Source organism: Dendrobates tinctorius, unplaced genomic scaffold, assembly GCF_039654945.1.
Source record: "Dendrobates tinctorius isolate UK_male_01 unplaced genomic scaffold, ASM3965494v1 ptg000003l, whole genome shotgun sequence".
Lineage (NCBI taxonomy): Eukaryota > Metazoa > Chordata > Amphibia > Anura > Dendrobatidae > Dendrobates > Dendrobates tinctorius.
The window spans coordinates 28,053,967-28,064,870 of NW_027361671.1; the positions used below are offsets into that span (position 1 = coordinate 28,053,967).

At 45.1% G+C, this 10,904-nt stretch overlaps 1 protein-coding gene across 1 annotated transcript; it reads left to right on the forward strand.

Moving 5' to 3' along the window:
• Nucleotides 1–8,838: 8,838 nt before the first annotated feature.
• Nucleotides 8,839–10,451, forward strand: LOC141089164 (uncharacterized). The gene is made up of 2 exons (XM_073575524.1): nucleotides 8,839–9,115; nucleotides 9,228–10,451. Exons 1-2 carry the CDS (start codon nucleotides 8,898–8,900, stop codon nucleotides 10,417–10,419), a joined length of 1,410 nt encoding a protein of 469 aa, XP_073431625.1. The 5' UTR covers nucleotides 8,839–8,897; the 3' UTR covers nucleotides 10,420–10,451.
• Nucleotides 10,452–10,904: the final 453 nt, after the last annotated feature.

Sequence of the window (10,904 nt, forward strand, 5' to 3'; positions counted from 1 at the left end):
TTTGTATTCTTTCCATGTATTGTCACTGTAAATTACGCCTTTCAGCATCCAGTGTAAATAAGATACTGAGGCATTTTGAAACCGGGGAAGCGACAATTATTTCATAGAATAGCGTCCAGCTGAAATAACACTGCAGACTGGCGCTATGTGAACAGAGCTGATTGTTAGGGACGTCTTCGGCTTGCAGCACAGGAAGCTGGTATCCAAACTGAGGGCTTGCCAAAAACAGCAGTTCTCTGTTATGTGCTACGACTCATATCTACCAGGCTGAAACACAGTGGAGTCAGCAAACACTGCACAGCCAGTAAAGCAGTATCTTTTTATTTTAACACCTAGTTGCTCATTTTAGTAGCACATATTATACTTCATTTCTATAGTGTGAGTTCATTGTAGCTGTGAAAACTCTAGCTGTTTCTACCAGTTACTGTTTGCTTTATTAGTTACTTAGTAGCAGAATCCTTCCTTGGGTTTTACAAAAATGTTAAAGAGAATCAGTCAGAAGGTTTTTGCGACCTCATCTGAGAGCAGCATAAAGTAGGCAACGAGACCCTGAATCCAACAATGTATCACTTAGATTACTGGGTGCAGCCGTTGTGACACAATCAGAGTTTTTAGATTTAGCAATGCAGCAGAGCTGAGAAAGCTGACCCCGCCCACACCACAGCTGACCCCTCCCAAACCAGCCTGCTCTGTATATACAATGTCTATAGACAGTAAGCTGCTAATCATAGGAGGGGGCATGTCGGACTAGCATGCAAGCGCTGCTGTAGCCCAGCAATTATAAACGCCTAGTGCTAAAACAATCATTGCACGCAAACAGCACGGAGATTGATAAGAGAAGCATCACTAAAGTCTGTGTCTCAACCCCTATCGCCTGGTTTCTTCAGATTACATAGCAAAAACCTTCTGACAGATTCTCTTCACGCAATTGTATCAACAAGCATATAATATTAGCCTTAATGTATATTGACAGGAGAATCCACAAAACAGGCTAATCGAAAAAATCCCCTAAAATAATCAATTCATTAAATATTCAATAAAAGTAAACTACAAACCTACAAATATAAACCCAAAAATGAACACACTTTAAATAACAAATACAAATATTGTTATATATTAATATATTGCTACATTATTATTTCATGTGTGTCCATTATGAAGTTTATATTTGTAAGTTTGTAGTTTATTTTTATTGGATATTTAGTGGATTGATTCTTTTAGGGGATTTTTTCTGTTAGCCTAGAATTGTATCAACCCCAGATTCTTAATAAATTGTTATAATTGGAATCTCTAGCAGCAGGAGCAAAGTAGAGGTAGAAAAATGTCAAGTTCAGGGATTCAATTTCTCTGTCATCTAGCTAAGGTCTGCGGTCTGCTGGCATGAAGAATGCATGGAACTCAAAGTAATTCCTCTGGATGCCTCTGCTGCTATTGACACTTGAATGGTAAAATATTAAAGATCTTATGTCTATTTAGACCAAATAAAAACTGTCATAAAACTTCCATCATAGAACGCATAATAATTTTAAAGAAGCACTCCTCCCATCAAAGTTTTTATCCTCTTAATATATTGCAGTCATCATATTATATAGCACTGTGTACTAACATTTGCTTTTTTTGAGTTTTAACCCAGATTTTTTTTTATTTTCCATTAGGTCTATGATGTCATGTGTTTAAAAACTGACTAGTTGGATCCTTCTAAGCTCTATGTAGCAACAGGACGGCAATTTTCCTTGTAAGACTCATAAGTCACCGCAAAAGTACCTGGCAAGGGGAGAGGAGCAGTTGGCTCAAGAGTTGAAGAGGGGTATGATTTCTGAAGGGAAAAGAGACTTCCTTTTTCTACACAGAGCTGAGAAAAGTGAAGAATTTGCTGGGTAGAAAGGAAAATGAGCAATTGTAAGTACACAGTGCTATATAATATGATGATTGCAATATATTAAGAGGATAAAATCTTTGATGAGAGGAGTGCTTTTTTAAAGAGAAAAAAAGGCTGAGGATGATGTCACTTGAAAATGACAGGGGTCAAATTCACATGTAGAAAACAATATGATATGGTCACTTTGTAATTTTCTGATCATGTCCCATTTGATTAGTGGCTTCCAGCTTCTTATTAGTTAAAACACTAAATATAGCATTAGAAATAATTTTCTAGGATACACAGGTACATCATCAAAATAATCACAAGTTTACTGGAGAACACAATTGCACTCGTATTAACAAAGTTCAACTCAAGTTTCAAAATAGATAAAATCTAGAATATATTGGTAATATACCATTCGGGTTTGCCTATCTCTAATCACGATACAATTCACATAACACTTTACATCACACTGACGCGATTGGTGTCTTCAGGGGTAGGAACACTACCCCTGCGATCCACCATCCTTACAAATTAACTGGTGTACTGCTCTATATTGGAAGAGAAGATGCTACCATCATTCAAATTCATATTCAAAGAAGCTTTATTGGCAGGACATTCTGTGCTTTAGGTAGATGTGCACTTTAAGAAAATGACAATGATTCTAAATCAGAGGCGTAACTAAGGTTTTTGTTCGGAGGGGCAAAACTTCTGAGTGGTACCCTAACCAGAGAACCTCAGCAGATGACCACGCTGTTGCCAAAAAAAATCTATATATAAAAAGTGGTCAGTGGTAAATAATACCAGTCCTACAGAACATATAATAGATTACAGCAGAGTTACAGATAGTGACTTACCGCTGACGTTCCTTCTGATGGAATCGTTAACTTTTCCTGTCTTTTCCAACTCCTCCAGCCAGGACTCAGCTGCAGAGAATACAACAAAGACACGTTTCACTTCTCATATTTTCAGCACTGTCACCAATTGGATTATTCTCAACCTGCACAAACTGCTCATTCTGCTGATACCCCAATGCTGAGCCGCTGCTGCCGTATGTGTCCCTATTACTGCACCTGCTGGGTGGTTCTGTGTGACCTCTAAATTCTAAAGCAACTCTCTAGAATATAGTAATGCCGGGTGCAAGTGCCCTAGAAAACAGTGCCCACATTCGGGGTCGGACTTGGCCACGGCACTGACACCTGCTGGCATATAGGGCCAGCTGCCTAGGGCCGCTGCTGCTCCAGGGGCCCCCAGCCATTGGTGTGTCGCTAATAGTGGCACACCAGCAGCTGCTATGGGAGCCCCCGGTGCCAGCAGAGCAGCAGCAGGTGACAGGAAGCCAAAGCCTGTTCCCGCTGCTAAAGTGAAATTAATATTCACTCTTCCCCACTCCCCATGGGTGTGAAGAGGAGTGAATATTAAGTGGGCAGTGTTTGCCACAGGCTGCGGCTAACACTGCCCGCTATAAGGGCCCGCAGACCAGGGCCCCCGCACCCCCCAGGGGCCCCCAGTCCATGGGGCTGAAAGATAGGGGGACGCGGCGTCACCACGGCCCCCCAGTGTGCACCGCAATAATGGAAGAGAGATGACATGACGCTCCCTCTCCCATAATTACCCTCTTCCTCTAACACACAGCGGGTGTGCGATAAAGTCACTTCATCGCGTCCCTGCTGTGTGCTGGTCTGACTGCAGCGCAGCTCCTGACATTGGAGCAGAGCCGCCACCGAAATCAGTGTGGGAGCGAGGAGGATAGGTGAGTATAGTTTTTTTTTAAATTTATTTACAAAGTGAGTCATGGTTGCATGATTACGATACCCCATATGGGGGGGGCGGAATGATATCCCGTATGATAGGAGGCAGCATGATAACCAGAATGTGGGGGGCCGCATGATACCCCGTATGATGGGGGGAAGCATGATACCCAGTATGAGGGGGGCAGCATGAAACCCTGTATGAGGGAGGTAGTATGATACCCTGCATGAGGGGGGGGCAGCATGATACCCCATATAAGGGAGGGCAGCATGATACCCCATGAGGGGGGCAGCACGATACTCTATGAGGGGGGGCTACAATATATTCTTTGGGGGGCTGTATTATACCATATGAAGGGGGCTACATAATAGAGAAAGAAAGAAAGAACAGAGAGAGAAAGAAAGAACAGAGAGAGAAAGAGGAAGGAAAGAAAGAAAGAATAGAGAGAGAGAAAGAAAGAACAGAGAAAGAAGAAAGAGGGGAAAGAAAGAGAACAGAGAAAGAACAGAGAGAGAGAAAGGAAGAACAGAGAGAGAAAGAAAGATTAGACAGAAAGAAAGATTAGAGAGAGAAAGAAAGAGGGGAAAGAAAGAAAGAACAGAGCGAAAGAAAGATCAGAGAGAGAGAAAGGAAAAGGGGAAAGAAAGAAAGAACCGAGAGAAATACAGAAAGAAAGAAAGAAAGAAGAGAGAAAGAAAGAGCAGATAGAGAGAGAACGAAAAAAGAAAGAGCAGAGAGAGAAAGAAAGAACAGAAAGAGAGAAAGAAACAGAGAGAGAAAGCAAGAAAGATTCTATAAAGATACTATAGCAGCCCGGCTCCCATTGTAGTGCCCACCTGAGTCTCCCGATGCAGGACATATCATGATCCGCTCACGTGGCCGACATCCCCGAGTCCAAGGCAGTCCCGCTGTCTGCGCTGTAGGAGGGTGGACACAGTGAAGGATCTGAAGCATTCCCTGAAGTGCCTCCATGGTTCCGTCGCAATCTACTCCGGAAATTACCTAATTTCTGGTCAGCTCCTAGCACGTCACTTCCGGTAGAAGGTCACATGCGAATTTTAAAGTGCTCCTCGGGGCTCCGCCATGTACTCCTGTGTCCGCGGGAGAAGTAAGGTCCTGGCCGGGGCAGTGGGGCAGACTCTCTCTCAAAATCGGGACTGTCCCGCTGGATCCGGGACGGTTGGGAGGTATGAATGCTCCCCACCATACACCTTGTACACGCATGGCTCCACACACCTCATACACACACAGTTCCGCTTTCTATGCCTTCACTCTGTACACCTCGCACACACATGGCTCCACTCAGTACACACATGGCTTCACTCTGTAAACCTTGTACACATGCAACCATGCTCTGTACACCTCGTACACACATGGCTTCACTCCATAAACCTTGTACACATGCGGCTTTGCTCCATACACCTCGTACACATGCGGTTCTGCTCTGTACACCTCGTACACGCGGATCTGCTCCATACACATGCGGCTACACTCCGTACACCCCATACACACACAGCTCTGCTCTTCTCCGTACACACACGGCTCAGCTCCGTACACTTTGTACACACAAGACTCCATTCCGTACACTTTGTACACACATGGCTCCGCTCCGTACACCTCGTACACACGCGGCTCCTCTTCATACAGCTCGTACACACGCGGCTCCTCTTCATACAGCTCGTACACACGCGGCTCTGCTTCATACAGCTCGTACACACGCGGCTCCGCTTCATACAGCTCGTACACACATGGCTCTGCTCCGTACACCTTCTAAACACAGCTCTGCTACATCCACACTGTAAACACCTCCTGACCCCACACATAAAATTCCCTCATCCAGCACCATGACAACCAGCACAGCAGAGTCCTAGATCCACTGAGGCCCCTGATCATGTGACCTCTGACTCCTCCCCTCCTTTGACCTCATCACAGGCACAAAAGAGAACATAGCAGCCGGCGGCAGAGCAGGAAGATCAATTCTAGGTTATTTTAAATTTTGGGGAAATTCAAAAACTGAAAAGTGGGGCGTGCAATATTATTCGGCCTCTTTACTTTCAGTGCAGCAAACTTTTTCCAGAAGTTCATTGTGGATCTCTGAATGATCCAATGTTGTCTTAAGTGACTAATGATGATAAATATTATCTACCTGTGTGTAATCAAGTCTCCGTATAAATGCACCTGCTCTGTGATAGTCTCAGGGTTCTGTTTGAAGCACAGAGAGCATCATAAAGACCAAGGGACACAACAGGCAGGTCCGTGATACTAAAGCCGGATTTGGATACAAAATGATTTCCAAAACTTTAAACATCCCAAGGAGCACTGTGCAAGCGATCATATTGAAATGGAAGAAGTATCATACCTCTCCAAATCTACCAAGACCCGGCCGTCCCTCTAAACTTTCATCTCAAACAAGGAGAAGACTGATTAGAGATGCAGCCAAGAGACCCATGATCACTCTGGATGAACTGCAGAGATCTACAGCTGAGGTGGGACAGTCTGTTCATAGGACAACAATCAGTCACACACTGCACAAATTTGGCCTTCATGGAAGAGTGGCAAGAAGAAAGCCATATCTCAAAGATATCCATAAAAAGTGTAATTTAAAGTTTGCAACAAGCCATCTGGGAGACACACCAAACATGTTGAAGAAGGTGCTCTGGTCAGATGAAACCAAAATCGAGCATTTTAGCAACAATGCCAAATGATATGTTTGGCGTAAAGGCAACACAGCTCATCACCCTGAACACACCATCCCCACTGTCAAACATGGTGGTGGTAGCATCATGGTTTGGGCCTGCTTTTCTTCAGCAGGGACAGGGAAGATGGTTAAAATTGATGGGAAGATGGATGAAGCCAAATACAGGACCATTCTTGAAGAAAACCTGTTGGAGTCTGCAAAAGACCTGAGACTGGGTCAGAGATTTGTCTTACAACAAGACAATGATCCCAAACATAAAGCAAAATCTACAATGGAATGGTTCACCCAGGTATTAGAATGGGCAAGTCAAAGTCCAGACCTGAATCCAATCGAGAATCTGTGGAAAGAGTTGAAAACTGCTGTTCACAAACGATCTCCATCAAACCTCACTGAGCTCGAGCTGTTTGACAAGGAAAAATGGGCAAGAATTTCAGTCTCTCGATGTACAAAACTGATAGAGACATATCCCAAGCGACTTGCAGCTGTACGCGCAGCAAAAGGTGGTGCAACAAAGTAATAAGTTAAAGAGGCCGAATAATATTGCACACCCCACTTTTCAGTTTTTGAATTTCCACAAAAATTTAAAATGGCCAATAAATTTCATTCAACTTCACAATTGTGTCCCACTTGTTGTTGATTCTTCACCAAAAATTTACATTTGGTATCGTTATGTTTGAAGCATGATATGTGGGAAAAGGTTGAAAAGTTCTAGGGGGCCAAATACTTTCGCAAGGGACGGTAACTCTCTACAGTGCTCTATAAGGTTATTTTACAACAAGGAGCCGATGTACTGTTCTTACACATGAGTCCTTTGCTGTTTGATCCATCCCTCTTTTCCTATCACTGTTGATTGTAATGGAAAGGATACAGTAATGATAAAATTAGAGAACAAAAAACTCTGTTTTCCCTTAAATGAATGAATTTTTATGCGAATTAGGTTCTTTGTTTAATAGGACAAAAACCATAAATAAAAGGGCGTGTACCAAGTTGGTAAGGCCTCTTTCACACATCAGGTTTTCGCCGTCAGGCGTGATCCGGCGCTTTTGACAGAAACCGGATCCGGCGAAATGCAATGCCGGATCCGGTTTCCCCCCCATTGACTTGCATTTGCGCCGGATCGCGCCGGATGGCCATGCGTTTCATCCGGTTTTCGCCGGATCCGGCAATGTGTCGCGATCCGGCGTCTGGAAAAAACGGCTACTGTAACGTTTTTTGTCTCCGGCGAAAAAGCCGGACCCGCCGGATCCGGCGCGTCCGGCTTTTTCACACAATGAAAGCCTATGAGCGCCGCAATGCGCCTGATCCGGCGAAAGCCGGATCCGGTGGCCGGATCCGTTTTTTTTGGTCTGAGCATGCTCAGTAGCTCTGCCCACAAGACATATATAAAAGCAAGACAGTGGGACCCACAGCCACACCCAACATGCCACCCAAGAAAGCAACCAAGCGCAGCAGGAGAAGGCAGGAGACCACTGCAGCACCACCACCACCCCAAATGGAGCAGCAAATGGAACATGCTGAGGAGGGGAGTCCAGCAGCAGATGAGAGACGGTAATTATCAAATCCCCCATTCCTCCAAACTAGGGCCATGGAATATCAAGATATTCATTGGCCCTTTGTTTCTCTTTATTCAACAGCCGCCCAAGAGATGCAGCAGCAGCAGCAGAAATAGCATCACTGGCAGCAGCAACAGCAGCAGCAATACCCACAGCCATGGAGTCTGGCCATCAACAGGACAGCACATCTTCTTCTGGGAGCCCTCCCTCGCATCGTCAGCGTTTGACGGTAAGTTTTTATTTCCAAAATCCATCATCTCTGTAATATATGTCTATTCATTGCCTTTTATTTCAAAACAGGAATCACAAGATGAAGAGGAGCTCCCAGAAGAAGAAGGAAGGGGTGGACAGACACCTGGAATGGGCTCACAATTGGTAAGTTTTTTGCATCAAACGCAGAAACACAACATCACACTACACACAACACATAGAAAACAATGTTCTGCAGACCACACACAGCAAACAAATGCCTACATCCAAAGACATAACATTTTTTGTTTTCTTCTCTAGTCTTCCCAATCTGGTGCTCGGCCAAGAGGTCCTCGCAGTGCCTCCCAGGGTCGTCGGCGACAGCAACGCGGCGGTCACCAGCGTGTAAGTATAAATATTTTTGCTTTGTTTTTTTGCACTTTTTATTTCATTTCTTTTGTGGAGGCTAATTATGTTATTTTTGTCTTTTTCTTTAACAGCCTTCACAGCGTGCTCCCGACTCTGACGGTGAGGATGGAGGACTCAATGTGGACCACCTCATCGATCTCGTCAGAGAAAGGGAGCCGCTCTGGAATATGGCTGACCGCCGCCACGCTGACCTTATCGTTACCCGACGACTCTGGGAGGAAATCTGTTCGCTCCTTGTGGGCCGCTGGGAGGACCTCGATGTTCGGGCCCAGATTAAAGAGCGTAAGTATATACAGTACCGGTTGCTTGATGTAAACCAGTGTTTCCCGAACTCCAGTCCTCGTGGTCCCCACGGATCATGTGTTCAGGATTTCTATTTACTATGGAAATCCTGAAAACATGACCCCTGGGGACCATGAGGACTGGAGTTTGTGAAACACTGATGTTGTATACTAACCACTCCTTTCTCGTTTCAGGGAACAGAATTGTGAATCGGTGGCGGTCTGTGAGGGATCGTTTCAAGAAGGAGTTCAATAAAGAGATGCGGGCCCCGAGTGAATCTGGAGGACGCAGGAGCAAGTACAAGTACGCACAAGCCCTGTCGTTCCTCCGGGAGACAATGCTCACCAGAAGGTAAATATTACACACCACATGTGAAAAAAAATGTTAGATGTAACTTTTTTTTTTCAGCCAGGGCCATACCATGTCAGTATTTTAATTGTTTTTTTTTCTCTTTATTCCACAGCACGGTGAGCAGCACTCGGGAGCCTGCACGATTGGACCCTTCTGAGGCAATCCCTGAGGAGACCGGCACCGAGGGACACTTCGACCGCCCCGGTACATCTGCACCTTCCCAGCCTTCCCACACATTCGACCCATCTGTCCCATCCATCAGCACAGGAGCATCGTGGCCGCCTACATTACATGAAGCTGCTGGTGAGGAGATCGCTTTCCCTTTACCCCACCCTTCTGCCCCTGCCACCTCTAGTACACCTGCGGGTACTGGGCGACAGCGGCAGAGGGGTCAGGAAAAGAGTTATGCGCAAGAGTTCTTGCATCTGAATGCATCTTTCCAGAACTGTCTAAAAGTCTTGTCAGAGCAAATCTCCGCAGGCTTTCAGCAGATCAACTCCAGCATTCTGGAGGTGAAGACACTTCTGCAAACCATGCATTCAGAAGCAAGATCTTCGCCAAACCACACCTTTTTCAGGTCTGTTGTGGAGCGCATGGCAACACTATCTCCTACCCAGCAGATGCATGTAATGCATTCGTGCCACGGTGCTCTACAGCAGGTTACCTCCCAACCTCCACCTCCCACCACTGTAGTTCCTCCACCTGCACCCCCTCCAGCCACTTTCCATCCTCCCCCTCCTATTACATCTGCACCCCCTCCAGCCACTTTCCATCCTCCCCCTCCTATTACATCTGCACCCCCTCCAGCCACTTTCCATCCTCCCCCTCCTATTACATACCAGCAACCTCACCAGTACCAGCAACCTCCCCAGTACCAGACATCTCCCCACTTCCAGCAACCTGCCCCATACCAAACTCCTTCCCCGTACCAAACTCCTTCCCCGTACCAAACTCCTTCCCCATACAACTTTCCATCAACATCATCTGCTCCTACAGTCCCTGCCCAACCCTCCACTCCACCGCCCACCACCTCTTCTGCCTCCCACATGTCCACCCATTCTGTAGCTTTTTCCACACCTTCACCTCTAACTGTTCCTTCCCCACCACGATCCCAGTCCTCTCTCCACACACCCAGTGTCGAAGTGTCCCGCAGCCCCTCCAGCAGTATTTCCCCCCACACTACACAGATTTGTAATGTGTGTTTTTTAATAAAAATGCCCATTGGGTTTAAAACCTTTATTAAAAAAGTTTTTTGCACTTTAAAAACATTTTACAAAAAAAAAAAAATTTTAAATAAAAGTTAAATTATCGTTTCACAATGGTTGTCTGTCATTTCTTTCTGCGGCGAACTATGTTTAAAAAAAAGGTTAAATACAGGGTATTTCAAAGGTAAAAAGGTATTCAAAACCAGGTATATAACTGTGGGTAAATTTTAGCTTTTTGCCACAGTTGTGTTCCTGGTTGTGTTTGAAGCAAAGTATTTCACCTAAAAAGTTGTGTTTATTGTTGGTGATTTCCTAACAATGTACACAACTTTTGTTAAAAGGTGAAATACTTTGCATAAAACACAACCAGGTACACACCTGTGGCCTAAAGCTAAAAATAGTAAGACCATGACAAGATAGCCAACTTTGGTTGGCAAAGGTATATACTGTTGGTCCAGAAGGTACACAAGTTTGGTTAGGGCACAAATCTTTCACACTCTGTCATCCTGCCAGTGTACTCTGCCTTGAGGTGACATAAAGAATAGTGCAAAATTGTCCCTCATTACTGAAACCGTCACAGAACT

What these genes read in the sequence shown, in the direction of transcription:
- LOC141089164 (XM_073575524.1), top strand. Translation starts at nt 8,898, where the DNA reads ATGAGGACTGGAGTTTGTGAAACACTGATGTTGTATACTAACCACTCC. An exon ending in GAGACAATGCTCACCAGAAG is followed by an intron (nt 9,116 to 9,227) that starts GTAAATATTACA and finishes TTTATTCCACAG; the next exon opens with CACGGTGAGCAGCACTCGGG.